The 21,797-nt window shown below is 33.5% G+C and overlaps 4 protein-coding genes and 1 long non-coding RNA gene across 5 annotated transcripts; 3 read left to right on the top strand and 2 right to left on the bottom strand.

The window, feature by feature from the left end:
• Nucleotides 1-2,274: 2,274 nt before the first annotated feature.
• On the top strand, nt 2,275-4,852 carry LOC108662015 (putative lysophospholipase BODYGUARD 4). Its single transcript, XM_018121036.2, has 4 exons — nt 2,275-2,755; nt 3,677-4,026; nt 4,130-4,323; nt 4,429-4,852. The coding sequence occupies exons 1-4, from the start codon at nt 2,275-2,277 to the stop codon at nt 4,769-4,771; spliced, it is 1,368 nt and encodes a 455-aa protein (XP_017976525.2). The 3' UTR covers nt 4,772-4,852.
• Nucleotides 4,853-8,623: 3,771 nt separating this feature from the next.
• Nucleotides 8,624-10,960, top strand: LOC108662016 (putative lysophospholipase BODYGUARD 4). Its single transcript, XM_018121037.2, has 4 exons — nt 8,624-9,233; nt 9,308-9,657; nt 9,985-10,184; nt 10,360-10,960. The coding sequence occupies exons 1-4, from the start codon at nt 8,801-8,803 to the stop codon at nt 10,679-10,681; spliced, it is 1,305 nt and encodes a 434-aa protein (XP_017976526.2). The 5' UTR covers nt 8,624-8,800; the 3' UTR covers nt 10,682-10,960.
• A 1,944-nt stretch (nt 10,961-12,904) lies between these two features.
• Nucleotides 12,905-14,376, top strand: LOC148762930 (F-box protein At3g56470-like). The gene has a single exon (XM_088806179.1). The coding sequence runs from the start codon at nt 13,031-13,033 to the stop codon at nt 14,210-14,212; it is 1,182 nt and encodes a 393-aa protein (XP_088662305.1). The 5' UTR covers nt 12,905-13,030; the 3' UTR covers nt 14,213-14,376.
• A 50-nt stretch (nt 14,377-14,426) lies between these two features.
• On the bottom strand, nt 14,427-16,213 carry LOC108661861 (uncharacterized). The gene is made up of 2 exons (XR_001927751.2): nt 15,742-16,213; nt 14,427-14,906 (listed from the first exon to the last, which is right to left on the bottom strand). It is a non-coding gene; the product is annotated as an uncharacterized LOC108661861 (long non-coding RNA).
• A 171-nt stretch (nt 16,214-16,384) lies between these two features.
• Nucleotides 16,385-18,516, bottom strand: LOC108661862 (uncharacterized). Its single transcript, XM_018120652.2, has 2 exons — nt 18,138-18,516; nt 16,385-17,110 (listed from the first exon to the last, which is right to left on the bottom strand). Exons 1-2 carry the CDS (start codon nt 18,334-18,336, stop codon nt 16,449-16,451), a joined length of 861 nt encoding a protein of 286 aa, XP_017976141.2. The 5' UTR covers nt 18,337-18,516; the 3' UTR covers nt 16,385-16,448.
• Between the last annotated feature and the right edge of the window lie 3,281 nt (nt 18,517-21,797).

Genomic DNA, 21,797 nt, shown 5'->3' with positions numbered 1-21,797 from the left:
TCTATACCTTTTATTATTTTTAAAAATAGTTATATCTGTCTATTATTTAGAATTTCAAAAGATCTCCACATATTATTAATGGATTTCCATTATTCCTTGCAAGAAAAAATTCTTGAATTATTATTTTTTATTATATTCAATCAAGTCTTTATATTTTTATTTTAAATCAAATTAATTTTTATAATTAATAACTGACAAATTATTATTAGTAAAAATATCACTTTTCACTTTATATCACGTGACGTTAATATGATATATTAACATATTATAATAAAAAAATAATAAAAAATAAAAATTTTGTTGGCTACTTAACGTTGGCTTGCACTAGAGGCATGATTTACATTTTTTTTTTCAAAACAGAAAATTTGAAGAATAATTTTGTTAAAATATCAATGTCAAGAGGGTTATCTTAGTATTTTTTATTTTCTTTGGAGTACTTGTATTATTGACGTTTTGAAAACTAATATCATCCCGTTATCACTATCATCTAATCATTTGGTACATTTTTTTAAAGTGATCAAAATAGAGACAAATAGAAAAATATCATCAAAATCTAATCATTCCAATTTTTTTTAGCACTATGAGTGTTAGAATATTTCGGACTTTTGGACTAAACAGCGTAATTGTTAATGGAATGATGTCAAGAAAGGTGATCCCATTTATTTTTATTCAGTAGGAAAGGAGATAATTTAAACGATTAAAACATAAACTTAGATAACTCAAATCCACGCATTTAATTAGTTATTTATTTTTGTAATAAGCAGAGGGTCTCACATTTTAATTTTAAAGCTAGATTCGTCGATTCATTTCTTGTATTTTAATCGTGTATTGTGTAAGCATAAAGTATTAGTAATTATATAGATAAATACGAATATGACATGATTAATTAAATATGTCATGATCTCAATACGAATACAAATACGCTTATTAATATGTAATTCAACATAACACATTTAGCATGTTTATTAAACAAATAGGTTAAATTTTTTATACAATATAACACGATTTATATTTAAATGATTAATACAATTAAATAAAATACATATAATTAAAAAATGATTTCATTATTCAAATTTAAAATTAATAATCTTAAGAATAATTATAACCAAAGAAAAATATCCGTGAAATACAATAAAGTCCATTGTCATTATCAACCATATAAAAAGAAATTACATATATATATATATATATATATATATATATATATGGCTTTAAACAAGTCATAATCAGGGCATAAATGTGTCACCAAGTAGGTATGTTTACACAACTAATAAAATGGATTATAAACGGATCATGTGTTATATAAATACATAATAAAATAATTAACTAAACATGTCTTAAATAGATTAAAACATGATTAAAAACACAAAATACAATTATTGTAACCAAATTCGCTTAACACAGTACTCATAAAAGTAGATATCACGGATCTCACATCAGTAAGAGATAAAAATAGTTTTGGGCATATAAACATAAGCCTTCTACTACCTATCAGACATAATTTTTGAATTGAAAATGTGAGTCTGTGACAAGTGGTATTAGAGTAAATCCAGATCTTCACTGATATAGGATCCTTATGAGAGATAGAAGGGTCGAGATAGATCTAAACTAATATAAGAGTCTCTCTTCTATGAATAAAGAGCCAATGCAACGAGGACGTTGTACAATTGAATGTGATAGAATGTAGAAAAAAATATGATGAGTCTTAAGTATATAAATATTTAAACATATCTTTTGAATTGAAAATGTGAATTATGCCCATTACCTTAGCTACATGTATATACATGCATTTACTTAATTCGTTGTTTTTCTCCCTAGCTATTGTCACATCAAATGTTTGTTTCTCTTGCAGTTGCATCGGTTGTGCTCGCCTTCAACGTGCAATATTATAGAAGAATATCCAAGCCCAAAATTTGTATATTGGATTGACTGAGGAATTAAGGGATCTTTACAAATCATGTATGAGTCATATCTGAATTTTTTTTATTGAGAAAAAAATTTGAATCTAAATATTTAAATAAGAAAATACATGTATGTATAAAGTCTTAATTAATTTATTTTTTAATTAATTCCAAATTGCAAATCATTATTAATGTTATTAATTTTTTTTTCTTTTAAATATACACCTAAATTGTTTATTCACATTCTCTTCCATCTTGCCTTTTTAATTATCACTTATATTTACACTTATAATTGTCCTTCATCTCCAGCTAAAGACTTAATGTTCATTGGCTTGTCAACCTTGAGTTTTCACATACTCCCCGCTTCCTTTCCATGTCTACTTCAACTTTCCTAAGAAATTGGACAAGAAAGTGCACCAAAAACCTCCTCTCTGCCCCAAATTTTGTTGTGTTTTCATATCTCGACTTTCTTGACTCAGTTTTCTGTGTCATATACAAATATCTTGATGAGTTCTTTGAAGGGAAGGCCACGCCATGTTACTGCATAACCAAGAGTGAGATCAATGGGAGCAATGGGAAAGGTAGTGCTTATAATGAGGAAATTGGGATGTCAGAGACTTTGCATGGGAGGAAAAAGAAATTGAAGGAATTAATTTCTTTGCTTCAATTTGTGGAAAAATTGTTGAAACAACAGAAAGGTGTTGAATCTGGGTATAGTTTCAGGAACCAAAAGAAGGCTGCTGTCCATAGTTTGGGACATAGGTGGTCTGATTGTGGATGTGATTCTTGCATCTCCTGGATGAAAACCGATGATCACAAGCTTTATGTTGTGGTGGAGGAGACTTCTTCACAAGGTAATTGCACGCTTCAGGTTGAGGATCATGTTTTTTTTCATTTAAATTAGCTTATATGTATTACCATTGTCACATGATTGGATTGAGAATTTTTCCTTATTTGTTTTGGAATATATATATTCTTTAATATTATTAAAATAGATATATAACTTATTTTGTTAAAGTTATTATACAATATTATTATTTGCTTAGACTACATTATCTAATTAAGGGTTATACTGTAATACTGTTAGTTAATTAGAGTTAAACTATGAATAAGATTAGAATTAATGAATATACATAATTAAGATTTGTCAATACATAATTTAGATTTTTAAGTTATACAGTTTTATATTATATAAGAATTTTCCTTGTAACAAATACGATGCTACCAAATTAAAACCAATAATCTTGCAATTGATTTGTATCAATTTATTGTAATTAATATTTAAATTATTCTTTATTTTTTAATTAAGCATATGATAATTTGAACTGTTATGCTGTATTTTGTTTTTATTAGTAAACGTCAAATATTGCTTGAGCAACATGAACTTTCATCATAACTATTAATTAATTAAGTATCTATCTTACCGACCAAAATATATTTTAAAACACAATAATATATACTCTAATTCAACCAAACGGGTGGTTGTTGGATTAACTCAATTTTTCTTCTTCTTTTTTTTCTTTTTAAAAAATTTCTTGTTTAATAACCTAAATTGTATATTTTATTAATGTATTAAAGTTTTACATCGGCTTCTGACTTTTCATTTTTATTTTCTCGAACTATTTTTTGTTTTGAAAGACTAATTTTCGAAATATATATCTAAATGCGATGATTATTTGGAAAAATAAATTATTCCAACCGTCAGATTATTTACAAAAATAAATGTTTATAAATAGTAATTATTAATTTTGACATAAATCCTTTTGTTTTAACAGGCGTTCGAAAGGATTCCGAGGGAAACCCATCGGAGAAGGTGATATTCATACATGGCATTCTCAGTTCTTCCTCGTTTTGGACAAAAACGGTTTTCCCAACGCTATCTGAATCAACGAACAGCAAGTACAGCTTGTTTGCGGTTGATCTTCTGGGATTTGGGCAAAGTCCAAAGCCAAGGGACTGTCTATACACCCTGAAAGACCATGTGGAATGGATTGAGAAATCTATAATCTCTCCATTTCAATTCGATTCTTTCCACTTGGTTGCTCACTCTATGGGCTGTATAATTGCATTAGCCTTGGCTGCAAAGCACTCCAAATCTGTCAAATCCATTTCCCTTGTAGCCCCTGTGAGTACACAAATGATATATATATATATATATAAGAATAATTATAGCAAATTAATCTATAACGAATATATATATTTTGGTTGTAATTTGGGTTCTGTTTCAGCCTTACTTTCCTTCAAAGGATGGAGTGGAATTCACAGTGATGAATTGCGTTACACCCAAAAGCCTGTGGCCGCCACAAGCGTTTCTGTCATCCATCATGGCTTGGTATGAACACTTGGGTCGATGTGTCTGTTTATTAATGTGCCGAAACCATAGGACCTGGGAGAGACTTATTAATGGACTCACTGGATTAAGGTAATAACTCAGAAGTTAGTTATTAATGTATAGGTTGGTCATGATGAGTTTTGACCCATTAATCAGATGCTCTAAGTCTGGTATTTTCTCTTTATTGCCTTTCAGGAATCTGGATTTCATGCTTTTAGACTTGACAAAGCACACCCATCATTCAGGCTGGCATACCATGCACAATGTGCTGTTTAGGGGAGTAAAACTCATGGACAAAAACCTGGAAACCGTGATGCAATCAAGAACAAAAGTCCATGTAATTCTTGGGAACAGGGACAAATCTGTTCCACCGGAGTGTGGCAACAACATTAAGAAGAAATTCCCTGATGTGGAGGTTAACAACATTGCAAATGCTGGCCACCGCTCTGTCATCTTCACAAGAGAGAAAGATTTTTCTCAGAATTTGGTGCGGATTTGGGAAAATGCTGCATCTGATCAACATAATTATCAAGTTTGAAATTCAGGGGAAAAAGGAAAAACCTAGAATTTCCCAGAAGCATGAATGTACACTCAAGCCTCAAGCCTAAGTAGTTTTAAATGGTTGTACAATGAATTTGATGGGAATAGAGTTCATGTAAGTTCCAAAAAACCATATATATGTGAAACATAATAAGTAATGTGTTCAATGGATCAAAGAAGAATTTGATCTGTTGCTTGTAAAAGACGGAAAGAAATAGCTCAGAAATTGCACATTACTTCTATGCTCCACGTCGAGGCTATTATCAACATGTACGTGGAGCTTGCAAACCCCACCCTGCCTACGTAACCCATCCATCAACTGACCTGAATCCAAGTTGCTATGAAATAAGAACAAAAGAACGAAAGATAGAGTCATTTAAGCTATAAAAACAATGAAAGAGCGATCGCAAGTGCCTAAAAACTGCTGAAAATCGAAGCTTTATATAAGGCGAACAGGCACCCTAGTATTATCAATATTTACATGCAAGTGGGCATGCATTGCATTGATGTATGGTGGCTGAAAAAAAGGCAAATGAACCCGGAAATGAAATATCAATAATCAAAACGAACAGGTACACATACAGTTGATTTCATGTTGATATTAATGTATTTATGTCCGATTCGTAGTGATAATTTGACAAAATTTGTTAATGCAAATAATAATAATAAAGAAGCAAATGAAGATTTACATGAAAACCTGTAACCATGCGAGGTGAGAATCTTGCCCACTTATGGTCGACACAGAACAATATTTACAAACCTTAGCTGGATACCCAATAGCAGCTTCTGAATGCCAGATCTAAGTGTCTCCCATGTCCTCAAGGTGCCATTTACTATCACACTTAAACCATCATGTGATGACGACTCAATCCCTCAGACACCACCATAAAATTTATCCGCAATTAATGAACCAGGGTTCAAATTTTCGTCATTTCGATCAGCCCTGCTCGCCAGCATAAGCTCCACAATTGCAGGAACACATTCGAAATCAGATCTTTGCTGGTGTTTGTTAGCACCTTGGAACATGTTGTGCAGATGAAATGCTTTTAAGGGGACAAGTATATCATTGAAACTACCGCTCACCCTTTCATGATCCCGGTTCTATGCAATGTGCTTGTATCCACAGCAAGTTATGCTTTAATGAACTTTCTCACCAATATATACTTCTGGACAGAACCTGCAAAGGCTTGTATGAATCAAATTGCAACTTGGTTTTTTGAAAATTTTTTTGCTGAATAAAGCTGGAGTAATGCAGTAAAATTAAGGAAATTTTCTTTATGGAAACCAAGTTTTCCTCTCTGTTCTCATCTATCATAAAAAGTTGTAGACTTCTACCAAATTCAAACATAACAGAAAACCAACCTAGTAACTTCTATAAAAGAAAAAATGAGACCAATAAATCAGGTTGAATGAAGAACAAAGTAGATTTAAGGAGGCTTTAACATCTGTCATAAAGTGAGTCTGAAAACTTAATCGTTCTAAACAAAAGAGGAATCATTATCAATCTTTTCTGTTTAGATGTGATTGATCGCCTCATTGAATGTATTTTTCCTAACAAGATCATATGCTGGAATTAGGTTTATTAAAAAGTATAGATTTTTGTCTATGAAACAAATTTAGGTTACATGCGGGGAAAATATTAGCACCTACGATGCCTATTCCAAAAATAATACCAAATAATAATGTGCTATGTTATTTTTAATATTAATTAAAAAGTCTTAATTTAATATTTAATTTTGTTTCTCTTAATTTTTATTTCTTATTTTGTTTTTTATTTTTTAACGCAAACCCTTTATATTGAAAATCTTTCTAAATTCTCCCATACTTTTGACAGAGTTTTAGAAAATTTCTTCACTTAAAAATTTTCAAAAAAATTATCACTCATAACTTTTTTGAAATTCCATATCATTGGAGGATTTTCATATATATATATTTTTAAACTCAAATTAAATGCCTATGATGCAAGCACAATAATATCATGTTATGATTTCTAATTTTGAAAATATTTTAATTATTATATCATTTATGTTTTAAGAATTAGAAATAAACCTGCTAGTAAAAAATAATTTTTTAGATTACCCCAACACTTTCGACAAGGTTCCATAGCTATTTTTGCTTTGAAAATTTTAAGGAAATTTTCTTTATGGAAATAAAGGTTTCCTCCCTATTCTCATCTATTATAAAAAGTTGTAGACTTGTACCCAATTCAAACATAACTATATATTCATCTGAAATTTCAATCCAAGTGAGAGAGACAGAAGTATTTGACTTGTTGACTGCACTAAAGTTGCGATGTGTTTTGGCTCTAAATCCATGTTCTATTTTTCTTAAAATGCGAGTGGTAGCATTGTGCAAATGAATCTATTGATCAACAAGCGACAACACATGACAGTAGCATCATAGTTGTCCATTTGTTACAAATCCTACATCTATACATCTATACTATGAACAGAATACTATAGAAATCAATGGAACTCCATCATCTTTCAACAGTTTAATTCATACTCATGCATGTTACAGGTCCAACAAAATTCACAAGGAGTCAGCTATCCCAATATCCCTGTGAAACCATTTCTCAAGGTTACATAAATGAACGCTAAACTTGTCTCTATAATAGATTCACTGACTAAAATAAACAAATCTTTTATCCTGGGACTTACAACTGAAATTTGCATCCAGCCCAGATTCTAGGGCAATTATTGTGGTGAGGGTTGCTTTGGTACATTAAACAAAACTACTCTACATATTTGTATAAAATACTTTCCTGCAAGCATTTGGACATAATATACATAGTTACATACCGAGCAAGCAACACAGGAAAGCCTAACATTAGGGGCAGTTAAATGAGTCAGATTCTGCTGTCTTCACAGTATTGTTCCTTAAAATGGTTGTGGCATTTTACGAGGTCCATAGTGGAGTCAGGGCTGCATTTCAATTTGTGTTTCTAAATACGTCCCACATTAAAATTTAGACATTTAACTATTTGGACATTTATTATTTATTAAAAGCTTCAGATTTATAACTTAAAAAAAAAGTAAATGACTTAGATAATTTCCCAAAACCGGACAAATACAGCCCTTTACCCTATTTTCAAATGCCAACACATGAAGCATGGATCTTTATGGAGATTTTATTTAATTTATTTAAAATACAAAATTTTGAATTGAATTGAATTGATTAGGCATATTCAAATATAATATATACACACATTACTTATTAATTTTTTATTAAAAAAATCAAATCCAATAAATTGATAATTCTTATGTTCAATCTTTATATGAAACACTCGGGAATAAAATCTTGAATATATTAAACCAATGGAAAAGAGAATATTTTTAAAATTGCATAAGAAGAAAATTAGATCCAAACAAAATTCGAAATATTTTTAATTATTATCATAAATAAATCTAGATGTAAAGCATGGAGCAAATAAAATACAATATAAAAATTTAAAACATAATTGTTTTAAGATAAAATAAAATATTCAAACTAGTTAAAATTATGTAAATGTTATATATATCTATATATATATATATAAATCAATTCATTAAGCCAACAAGATCTATTAAATTGTTAGCTTCACTTAACAACTGTCCCACAAGTTTCATGCTGCCGTTTAATGATTTAATTATTTCTAAAATCGATAGACAAAAAATATATAACAAATAAATCTATATATATTTATAAACAATATGGAGTATTATTGGAAATAAATATAAAATATATATATATATATATATATATATATATATATATATATATATATATTTATACGACTTCCATTTCCAATAGTATAAAAGGATGAATTTTCCCAAGATTCTGGAAACTCTTTCGACTCCATATTCTCCATAGCTAGGACGTGGCTTCAACATTCATCACTTATCTTCGGGTTGTCCGAAACCATTTTTACTTCTTGTCTTTCGACTTTTATATATGTTCTTCCTGTCCAATCCTCAAACTCCGCAAAGTTTTTTCAGTTGTCCACTTGTCTTACCACTTTCCTTCATTTAAGATCTTTTTTCCATCCATGTCGATTGCAAATTCAGTCGGAAAAGGGACAAGGAAATGTGGCACAGTCCTCCTTGATGCCGTTACTTTTTTTGTCTTTCTTTTCCTCGACCTTCTTGATGCTATTCTTTGTGTGGTATACAAGTTTCTTGATGAGTTGTTTGAAGGTAAAGCCTCACCATGTTACTGTGTAAACAAGGGAGAGCAAAGTGGAGATTGTGGTGATGGAGAGAGGGATTTGTCAGAGACTTTGTATGGGAGGAAAAATGTATTCAGGGAAATGGGGTTTCTTGGTTTTGCAAGAAAATGGGAACATAGAAAGAAAAGAGATGGTTTTGTTGGTGGAGGAAGGTTGGTGAATAGGTGGTCTGATTGTGGATGTGAGTCTTGCGTTTCTTGGATGAAGAATGGTTGTCAGAAGCTTCATGTTGTTGTGAAAGAGCCACCACAAGGTAAATTTTAGGCAATGCATTCGGTTTTTTTTTTTTAAATCATTAATTTTGATGCCAGTCTTTTGGTTTGACAGTGGAAAGTGATGATTCAAGAGGAGAGTCAGCTGAAAATGTGATATTTTTACATGGGTACCTTTCTTCTTCCTCGTTATGGACAGATACAGTTTTTAAGAATCTATCTGGACCGGTAAAGGGTCACTACAGACTTTTTGCTGTTGACCTTTTGGGATTTGGAAGAAGTCCAAAGCCAAGTGACAGTATGTATACTTTGAATGACCATGTAGAAATGATAGAGAAATCTTTAATCTCTCCATTTCAGTTGAATTCTTTCCATTTGGTAGCACATTCCATGGGTTGCATAGTTGCTGTGGCCCTAGCTGCAAAGTACTCAAAGTTTGTCAAATCAGTCACTCTTGTTGCACCTGTGAGTAGATGACATTAGCATTTAATTATTCAGTAGAAGTTAATAATCAGCCTTTTCCCGTACAAAATTTTCTACAACACCCAAGTCAATGTCAAAAAATGTTTCTGAAACATGTTAATTGCCAATAGCAGAACTAAGACAATAGCCAAGTGGTATTGAGTATTCGACTAATATGACTTCCATTGATTATTCAATCAACCAGTGTGTTTTTGTTCACTATGTTTGGATTTAATTGAAGTCACTTGAACCTCCCTTTTCTTAATTCTCTCTGTTTCATCTGTTTCCATTTATCTCACATTGAACATGTTCTGTGCATTCTAAATCTAGCCCTACTTCCCCTCTGCAAAAGATGGAACAAGTACTTTAATGGTGCTTGAAACACTTGCTGGGAAAAGACTGTGGCCACCATTAGCATTTGTTCAATCGGTTATGTCATGGTATGAGCATGTGGGCAGATGTTTTTGCTTGCTCTGTTGCCGGAACCATAGGATGTGGGAGAGGATTCTGAAGCTATTGACTCAAAGAAGGTAACAAATGAATCACTCTTTGTTGATCAATACACTCACAATTATATAGAAATGTACGCAGGCACACACGTATATGGATATGTACATTCAGCACAACAATTATGATAACTGCATGTTTTTGCACTGTTGGGGGCATCAATGACAAGCTTCTGCCTCATTAATTTTACCTTTCCAGAGAACTCGACTTCATGGCAGTAGACTTCACTAGGCATACCCATCATTCTGCTTGGCATAGCATGCATAATGTCATATGTGGAGGAGCAAAGTATCTGCATGACTATCTGGAAATCTTGAATAGATCAAGAGCCAAGGTTCGTATCATCCATGGTGATCAGGACCCGGTTGTCCCATTGGACTGCAGCGTCAACATCAAGATGAACTTCCCAGCTGTAGAACTTAACATTATTCAGAATGCTGATCATGCCACCATAATCCTCGGCAGAAAGAAAGATTTTACTGAGAATTTAGAACGTATATGGGCATCATCCCAGATGTGACTATGATAGAATTGTATCATTTAGGAGGTGATATATACCAATAAATCAGGTTGAATGAAGAGCAAAGGAGAACTAAGAAAGGCCTTCACACCAATCCCATTTAAGCTGTCTAGTTATATGAAAACACAGAGCTGCATTCTATCGGAGCACCAATTATGTTCAGAACATTTTCCAGTTCTTCTCGCTGCTTTGCCTCTGTTGCTTTGTTTCCTGTTCTTGGATCTTTGTTTTTGATTGTTGGGAGTTCCATTGGTTTGTTGGAACCTCCCTCCTATTCTTATCAATAAAACTGCAATTCAAATAAAAAATTATGTTGAGAACATTTTTTATGGAGCCAAATTGTTCTTGCTAGAATTTCATGCGCCATTCCTGATGAATTCATGATGTTTTCCCATTTCCTTAAGGTTAAAAGAGAATTAGATTAAGAGGTCTTAACCTTGTTTATAATCATAATTAACATCATGCAAGCTGATTGATGGTATTCTTTGAGAGATTTTGACATGAAAAAAACCACAAAGGAAATCCAAATTTATCTCCATGTAGTTTCGTGGCATTTCCCGTATAGCTCTCTAATCTTAATTGGTCTTAGTTCAGCCATTCTTCATAGCATTATAATTGGAAACTGAGGGGTGCTTTTTATAACAAGAATTCAATGAAGCCAGATTCTGGACACGCATCAGATTATGATTTCATCTTGGAGCATTGTTTGCATACGTCCTGAAGCTACAAGTTTCTAATTGGTTCAAGAAGTAAGCAATGAAAATGGGGAATAAACTGTTAAATTGCTGACATTCATTATCGGACAAACAATTTGTCACAGTCCAAAGGGTCTTGTTATAAATCCATCCAAATTTCGTCATTTCAATGATCCTCTTTTTCTGAAACCACCTGCGGACAAAATCGTTGGCTTTTTGGTTGTTGGGTTTCAACTTTAAAGGGATTTTCCTCTTTAATTAATAATTAAAAAAACTTATTTAAAGAAAAATTAATGCAGAGTGTGACATTTTGGTCACTTGCTGAAAAGTTTTTGGTTTCTGCCCTTTTGATAAATCTTTTCCAGTAGCCATCAAAAGGTAGAATTTCCTTAACCATTCAACTATTTGGACATTTATCTTAACTGTAACTAGAAAGTAGCTTTTAAATAATTGGTGGAAAAAAGTCATTAGAGAAAAATGATATATTTATATGAAGAGTTTGTGTTGTTCATAGTTTAGGAGGAATGGTACTTTGAGGTATATTTTATTGTAATGGTACAATTGTTTTATGATTGTTGTATTATTTTATCGAAATCTTAATATGTTATTATTATATCATAAATTTTAGTTTTTGTAGGTTGTTATCAACGGTGAAATGATGGAGTACTGGGCAATTTCAATTGCAAGTAAGTCATATGATATTTATACTCATTGCAATTTAATTAGTAAATAACAAGTGTTAATTTTTTTTTTAAACCTATATGTTTCCCTTCCTTCTCTCTGTCTCTCTCTCTCTCTCTCAATGCTTGCTTTTCGTCCCCAACATGCTTATATAGCTTGGGCATCCTCGACCAACACTTGAAAAGGTAACCAAAGAACAAGGTCTGGGGCTTAAGAGCTTAAAGCGAGTGGTCATCATAATAAAACTAAAAAAAGTACTTGTCCTAGTTGGAAAGGGGTGTTCAAATGAGACCAGAAACCTGCAATTAAGTGGGGCTGGATTGACACAGTTTGACCCACTTCGAGCTATGGAATCCATCAATGCGTTCAAAGGACAAAGAATTTAACCCAATAAATACTTCTTCTTTTCTTTTTTGTTTTTCTTAATTTTTACTCACGCCTTCATATCGTTTTACACGCCATCGATTTGTAAGCTTCCGCTTCACAATCACCCTTTAGCCTTTGGTGGACTCATTCGTCTATTAATTTATCAAGTTTGGAAATCAATGAATCAGAACGTGGTTGGTCAAACCCATGCTACACCTCAGACTTGACGTTATAAATTGCTACTACTGTCATGGATAACCTAATTTATGTGGCAAATATTTAATTAATTACAGACCAAAAAAAGAGTAATTATTAGCTGGTTAATACCTAATATTATGATGCATATTATAAAAGTGAATCAAAAAAAGGAAAAAGTCATATCATATTTTCGGATGATTGGGATTGCGAGTCATTAAGGATTCATATTTATTATTTTCCTAAAATCCATCCTTTCCTAATACATTTAGAATTAGGGTGTAATTGGGGCTTCATGGTGATATATAAATTTGTAACGAATGCGCCCTTTAAACCCTCATAACAAAAGGCATTTGCAGTCAACAGAGGAGGGCGTCGGCGTAGTGGTTTCTGCTCAGTAAGTCACCCAACGATGGAGGGTGAGGAAATAAATAAAACCGAAGAGAAGAAAACCTACTGTCTTTGTCGTCTCCCCGTGGATGTTCTGGAAATTATATTGAGGTATTTATCAGTCCTTGATTACATAAAATTCCGTGCTGTTTCCAAGTGTTGGCGGCTGGCCTTCTCCACTTGTGCTTCTTCTTCTTCTATTATGTTACAACAACGTCCAGAAAGAGAGCTTCCATGGTTTGTGGTCTTGAAGACAAAGCCAGTAGGGAGGAAACATAGGGGCTGCCCGGTGTTGCACACAGCGGGCTTGCTGGGGAACCTGTGTTCTGGGGTTGCATACAACACGGACATGCCAGAACTATGCGGAACACGAATCCTGTTGTCCAAGTACGGGTGGCTGCTTCTTTTTAAAGGCAATGATAATTCTTGCTCCTCCTCGTCACTTTATTTCTTCAACCCATTCTCCAAGGCCAAAATTGTGCTTCCCTCGAGGGACGTAACCAAATTATGTAGCCCTCTATTTGACATATCTGCTCCACCTACATCCCCAGATTGCATGGTTTTCATCGCATATTGGGTCCAATGGAAACGTGTTATGATTGATCTGTGCAGAAAAGGAGAATCTAATTGGACTAGTTATGGAGGTGGGCCTGGGGGGCCGATTATTAATGCAGTCTTTGCTAAGGGAATATGGTATTACTTGCATTCCGATGGACGACTTGGCACATTCGATGTTCATCACAACTGCATCTTTGTTCCTCTTATAGAAGGCCTTGATTTTAGCTTTTACACTTTCTCTAGACTGGTTTCGTATGCTGTCAAGCGTGGAGAACAAGTTCTTCTTCGCATTCATGCTTGTTGTGGGTGTTACGAAATTGCATTATCTTCTCCTCATTTATTGGTGGCGACAACAATAAATCGTGGCCCCGATGATCCAGAATATTTGTTCCTCACAGATGCTGAGAAGGCTATTGAACGTGAAAGAGAAGTGATATGTGTTGATTCTTTTAATCCGGATGCATGGTGTCTAGTTTATCCTTCTGCTGACACTTTTGAGTGTAGGTGGCATCAATTTATAAGCAATCGCATACCGCATTATGATTTGAGGGAAATAAGCTGTCATGTAAGAAATAAGTGCTCCACATTTTTGATGTGGTTTGAGCCTGTTTGGGTTGAACCCTCTCCTAACTTGACTTGGACTTGATTGCTCTGAAACAAATTAAGGGAAAGCACCCAGTGATTGGCTGACATACAAAGTGTCAAACCAGCAATTCTGTGAGCCACACCTTTCCTTTCCTACTTTAATGTTTGTATCCCATTTGAAATATTGGAGTAATAGCTTGCTTCTAGTTAACACTTTGTGACAAATTATGCATGCACTAACTAAAAGCAATATATATGAGTTAGAAAGCTGGACATCTCCAATTTCAAAGAATGAATTTTTTAAATTTCATCAACAGAGTCAAATTATTTTTTGTAGGAGCAAGACAGAATGCTACATTTACCAGGTTGCACCTGGGATGAAACTTTGCTATTGCAACAGATATCTCTGTAACATTCCATCACAACCTTAACTACTCTACACATATTACAAGTTGCAATCAGTAAAGCATATAAACTTTCCTTTGCTATCAGTAAAACATTTTAGACATAAGGGAGTATTGCTAAAAACCCATATCAGTATAACAACCCAGAACGTATATGCTGGTGAACAACAAAAAAATACCTAACAGCCCCCAAATGCTTGCTGACACTGCTGCTCTTACACAATATTACAAAAAGAACTGAACCTGTAAACAACATTATACCAAATCAAAATCCATCACCTCTTTGCTGCTGCTGCTGTTTTGATCAACTACCATCAGCATGTCACTCTCTCTTGATACCCCATCTTTAGCCTAATTTTGATCAGTAAGAAAACTAAGTCAGTCAAAAACATACATTGGGCATCAACTAATCCTAAGACTTGAAGATTAAAAAAAAAAACCAAATAAAATAATACGGATTTGGACTCTCCCAGTTACGGTATCAAAAATAACAGTCATAAAATTTCATCAAAGTATTTTATGCACCAAGATGAGGTTACCATTCTGAGAATGGACTAAATATGTACTACAACTCTGTCTTTTAGATGTGTCTTTGTACAGGCAGAGCAATGCTGTAAATGCTTCAGTCATATGCATGAATGAATGTGAAGCCAGGTTTTACAGATATAAGCGTCATGCTAACAAAAACGGGATTAGGATTAAAAATGCATTAACAAAGGCATAATAAATTGTTTTGGGACTAAATAATTCATACAACCAAGGGGAAAGCAGGAAAATCTACTAGCAAGCAATAGAACACAATTAGCTAGCTACCTACTTTGAGTGCAAACCAGATCATCCGAGTAAAAGAAACATCAAAATTGCCAGAGTGAGTGCAGGGAAAAAAAAAACTTACAAAGTTACAACAAAAGTAAGTATTAAGGACTCAACCAGTGTTCTTTATTGAAGTTCAGATTACAATACTGAAGACGGGAGTATGTCCTTAGCTGAAGAAGAGTAATGCTTCAGCCACATCCACAAATATTTACATGCATAAAGAACAAATCTTACAGTAGCTACATGTGAAAGTTACAGTAGCTAAGGCATACTTTGCAGAGCACAATTGCATTCAATCAGAGGGAAGACAAGAAAATCTCCTAGCTAGAAAAGAAAATAATTGCTGCTTATATCACAAACTAGATCTTACCATATCAATGTGGCTGTCCAGGACCAGACTTTGGAACGGGAAAAGGAGAATTGGGGTTGACATTCATCTTGTACTCTTTATTTAACCAATCAATGCTTTCTGAAATCTTTGGGTAGCTTCTATTTTCTTCAAGTTTTCATAGTGTTATGGCCCTTGTATTCCTGCTTCGAACGTAATCCGGCCTGCATTGTATCATCCTTTCAATAGTTCCCCCAGCTGCAGTATTCTTTCCAACCCAATAAAGGACCAACACAAAAACTTCTCAATCTCCCTTCTGAGTACCAGTGATCGTTCAGTAAGGCAAAGCCTTGAAATATTCTCGAGTACAAACAAAGCACCAGTGATTTTCACCGTGTTGAGTCCACGTAACATACGATTCAATTCAACTGCTAAATCCTGCCAAACGCCAGTTGGAGCTGTTAGACAAGCAATTTCTGAGATTTTTCCCACTTCCTTGGTGAAATTGGCAAAAGGAGAGGCTGGCTATTAGTGTATACGTGACAACATGTTGCATGGCACTATAGCCGCTATAGTGCCATGCAACATGTTGTCACGTATACACTAATAGCCAGCCTCTCCTTTTGCCAATTTCACCAAGGAAGTGGGAAAAATCTCAGAAATTGCTTGTCTAACAGCTCCAACTGGCGTTTGGCAGGATTTAGCAGTTGAATTGAATCGTATGTTACGTGGACTCAACACGGTGAAAATCACTGGTGCTTTGTTTGTACTCGAGAATATTTCAAGGCTTTATAGCCAGCAACCTCCAACTTTTGCCATTCTTTTGCAAATTCTTCTCTATTTAAGTTTTTCAGTTCGTCCAAAATCACCTGATCCATGGCTGAACAATTCTCAAAAATCCCCAAAATGACCAGATGGAAAAGCAAACTGCTCTGATGTTTAAGAACTGACACAGTTCTCTTATCGTCAGCATCACAATGATCTTTTTTAATGATTTTCTCCAGCCATTCAACCATGTCATCATATAGTTGCATTTCTCTCCAGCAATATGCCACGGATTTTGGCACAAGCAGTTTATAATGGCCAAGTAAATTGAAATTAGAATGTACGATAATGCTCAAACAGTCAAGCATTTGATCTGTTTCATTTATCTTTCCCTCCATCAAGATAAGGTCTAATTTAGGCATTAATTGACTTACTTGTGCCTCTGTAAGTTGAGGTTGAGAGGCCAACATTAGAATTCTTTGAAGGACCATCAAACCTTCGCTGTCTAATGATATCATCAATGATTTGAGAACGTCATCGAAGTCGATTCTAGAAATTTCAACCATGTCACTGAACTTCTGAATCAGCTTTCCGAATCCTTGTTTCCTTTGCTCCACATCTTCAGTCTGGATGATTGATAAAAGTCCTAATAGTTGACAAAAAGGGAGGACAAAAGTAATTCTCATAAATAAGCAAACTATCAAAATCAGTGTAAGTAATGTGTACTTAATTGCTACTTAAATCAGAATTAATCTCATTTAGTAACAAAAGGCATTACAAAATGAAGCTAAAATAAAGGGAAAAAATACAAAAAATTTGCATAATTAATTGTTAATCAATATCTAATAATATTTTTATAAAAAAAAATCCAAACCTAGTGTTAAAAATAAAGTCACATTTCAAAGTCACAGAAACAGTATTCTGATCTAATAATTTTTTTTTTTTTTTAGAAAAACAAATTCTTCAAGTAAATTGGTGAACAAAAGGCAAACAGTTAGAGACCTAAAAAGTATACTCTTTACATCTCTTCATCGAGCAATGCCACTTGATTTGAGGGGCCAGCCTCAACACATAAGGAATTGGGACGAAAAACTCCAATTCCGGATTCTAGAGAAAACTATCACCATCCTGCATCTATGTTTCTTTTGTCCTCGCTAGAAGATGAAACCTAAGAAAAACCTACGACTTATTTCGCTTCAAACCCCTATACATGTCAGTTGGGGTAATCTTCTTCCCTTGGGCGGGTGGACGGTGATATAATCCGGTAGCAATTTACTAGGTAGTTGATTACTCTTGCGATCCCATCATCCCAATAATCAGTATATATGATCTTCACCCAGGACACTCTGATGAAATCATTCAACCATCCTTAAAGTTCATGCTTCATGGACTTACAAGCTTAATTTCCACTAACAATAACCTCATATTCCTTTGCCCTATTCTACTCTTCTCAATAAATCTTTCGGGTGGCCAAGATGTGACAAAGATTGTCGTAAGCCAAAATCATAAAATTACATACAATTTAATTGCTAATTTCAAGATAATCAAGATACAAAGAAAATATAAAGAAAAAAATACAAAGAAAATCTAAAAAATAAGTGAATTTTGTATAGTAATTTATCATTATAATAATCACATTTGCAACAGAGAGATAAAATGGTTTTTTATTAAACCTTTGAAGTCATTATCATCAGAGCTGGAACTTCTCCATCCCAATCTTGCAGGCGAATGTAGAACTTCCTCGTTCTCCTCCAGTTCATCTTCAACACCTTCCAGCTCCATTTCCAGAATATCTTTAGCATGTTTCTTTTCCATTTGCTTTATTTCCCTTTCAATTTGCTTTATTTTCCTCTTTCTCCGTGTCCTGTCCATCTTCCTCAATCTCCGTTTTTAGATTTCTCTGTTTTTGTTTTCTACTTGTTTTAATTCTGTTTGGCAACTTGATTTATATGCCTACTGCTTCCGTCACGGGTAAATTGGTAATTTTATTTTGCAATTCAGATGGGATATTCTATCCTCACACGGTTGTCATGTTTTTTTTTTATGACCGTCTGTGCTTATGGCTGAGGGCATTCCAATACCAGCTGTTACCCTAACTTTATTTCTCCCACATATACCAGAAATCAGTTATTCTTCTGAAATATTTTTTGAGTTTTGAATCGTGCCGCCATTTCTTTTCTTTGGGTTTTTTCTTTTCGACGTCGTTTTATCCTTTTGCATTGCGGTTTGGGCCTTTTTGGTATTTTACTCATTTCGCTTCGTTCTGCGTCTAAGCGACTTCCATCTCCATGTCTTTTTGATGTTGCTTGTATCTATTCTATCGTTATAAAGGGAAAGGCCAAAAAAGATATGAGGTCTTGGTTTCCCAAAAAGTTTTTCTCAATAGAGTATATTCTATATAGTAAAGACATTTATTTACAAACTATATTTATTAATATATATATATAACATATATATCGTTTTGTACAAGAAAAAGCTGATTTTCCTCCAAAAGGAGTGGGCAGGGCTAGAAAAGTATTAATAAATTTGGCAAGCAGTAATAATTGTTGTATTCTACTTTGTGGCTTTATGACAGCTGAATTCCAAATGATAGGTTTAATACTACTTCATAATTAGACTACGAAAGAACGTAACTAAGCAATCAATCAATTAGTCCCGATTATTTTGTTAATTATGGACTCTCCACAATCTAGTATCCACTTCCAGGCTTCCATTAACCTACTCTTTTTTTTTTCTTCCTTTTATTTGAAATCAATCATTAACTTATTTCATGTATGAAAAAAATCATTAATATGATTTTGACATACTAATGTGACAATATCATGTCAAAAAAATTAAATTAAAGAAAAATATATGATATAGGGACTAAATTAAATAAAAATTTAAAATATGAAAATAAAATTAAAGATTAAATAAATCAAAAAAATATAGTTTTTTATTTGTCATACAAATGGATCTATGTATGCTACGGTATGAATCAGCAAGTGGCTGAAGCACCTAAAAACGGAACTTGATTTTAATAACGTAAATAAATTGGACTACAAATTGTTCCAATTGTTGGCTACTCGAAAGCGATTTGTTGGCAATATTTCCCATGACTGTGCCACAAAAAGAGGACTCCATTCCAAGGCACGAATGGACATTTTGTCATCTAAGCACTATGGCTCTCTGCACCAAGCAATATGGTCTTCCCTTTATGTCTATAATAGAATAAGGAAAGAGAACAGCTTATAGGTGGCCCTTACCTTCCCATCTTAACACAACAATGAGGTCCCGCTTCACATTTTCATTTTTCCTATCTCTATCCCTATAGTTATCACTTTCTCTTTCTTATTTTAGAAAATAATATAGTGAAGGTTACTCTCTTTAAAATGTGATTAATAGATATTTTAATCTATTAATTAAAAAACTAATGTCATAAGTGATTCCAAACCAGTAAACAATAATTAATCATAAGTTTTTCTTAGTTTGAAATTCTCTAAAGAATATATCCCAATCCTCCAATCACTATAAACTTTCTCTTTGTTTTTTTGAAAAGCATGTTTTTATTCTTTCGATGTCAAAATGTCATGCCAAGTTTTCAACCTGTCCAGCAAAAGACTTTTATTGAAATAAGAAATCTGACTTGGGTAAAATGACCGAGCTTAGCACTGCATGATAACATATTGGCATCATAACCAATTTCTCAAAACCTAGACATAGCATTAGCTAGCACCTTTTACCTATCAACCCCAAAAGGTTACCCATAAAAATTTCAATCCTTGAATCATTGTATTCATGGCATCAAACACCCAAAATTTTAAAACCAATTCAAAAAACCCGTCACAAATAAAGAGACGACTTACCCCCTTATCCTACCCTAAACCTGTCAACGTTAAAGAAAGATATCTTTACGACTCCTAACTTAAAACTTCGACTTCATAAAAATAGCAGTTCAAAAAATAGTACTCGAAATCTTTTTCTTACATCAGTATGGTACTTTTTTTTTCTTCTTTTCCTTTAAGATACCCATAGTAATATCTGTCAACAACTCGTTCTCCTCTCCCTCATACGTGAAGCCCACTTGTGATTTCCACCTCGTTCCTAATCAATGGTTGTACAATGAATTTAAGGAAACAACTAGAATTACCCAGAAGCATGAATGTATACTCAAGCCTCAAGCCTAAGTAGTTTTCAATGGTTGTACAATGAATTTGATGGGAATATAGTTCATGTAAGTTCCAAAAAACCATATATATGTGAAACATAATAATTAATGTGTTCAGTGGATGAAAGAAGAATTTGATCTGTTGCTCGTAAAAGACAGAAAGAAATAGCTCAGAAATTGCACATTACTTCAATGCTCCACGTCGAGGCTATTATCAACATGTACGCGGAGCTCGCAAACCCCACCCCGCCTACCCAACCCATCCATCAACTGACCTGAATCCATGTTGCTATGAAATAAGAACAAAAGAACGAAAGATAAGAGTCATTTAAGCTATAAAAACAATGAAAGAGCGACTGCAAGTGCCCAAAACTGCTGAAATTCGAAGCTTTATAAGGGGATCAGGCACCCTAGTATTCTCAATATTTACATGCAAGTGGACATGCATTGCATTGATGTATGGTGGCTGAAAAAAGGGCAAAGGAACCCGGAAATGAAATATCAATAATCAAAACGAACAGATACACATACAATTGATTTCATGTTGATATTAATGTATTTATGTCCGACTCATAGTGATAATTTCACAAAATTTGTTAATGCAAATAATAATAATAAAGAAGCAAATGAAGATTTACATGAAAACCTGTAACCATGCGAGATGAGAATCTTGCCAACTTATGGTCTACAAGAGCTTTGGACAGAACAATATTTACAAACCTTTGCTGGATACCCAATAGCAGCTTCTGAACGCCAGATCTAAGTGTCTCCCATGTCCTCAAGGTGCCATTTGCTGCCACACTTAAACCATCATATGATGAAGACTCTATCCCTCTGACACCACCATAAAATTCATCGGCAATTCATGAACCAGGGTTCAAATTTTCGTCATTTCGATCAGCCCTGCTCGCCAGCATGAGCTCCACAATTGCAGAACACGTTCGAAACCAGATCTTTGCTGGTGTTTAATAACACCTTGGACGGCTCAACCATCTCAAACACCTAAAAGGAAATATTCAAATGAATTTTTTTTATTAAAATTAAAAAAGGTTTTTATTAATTTTTTTTTAACGTTTTGAGATATAAAATTTTTAATTAAATTCTTATAATTCAATTGTTTTAATATTTCTTTTGCAATTAATAATATAGTCAATCTATTTAATCTTTCTTGAGACATCGTTAATCT

The sequence above is a fragment of the Theobroma cacao genome, chromosome 5, assembly GCF_053813885.1.
Source record: "Theobroma cacao isolate CCN51 chromosome 5, ASM5381388v1, whole genome shotgun sequence".
NCBI lineage: Eukaryota > Viridiplantae > Streptophyta > Magnoliopsida > Malvales > Malvaceae > Theobroma > Theobroma cacao.
This window is presented reverse-complemented; position numbering and strand designations above follow the sequence as displayed.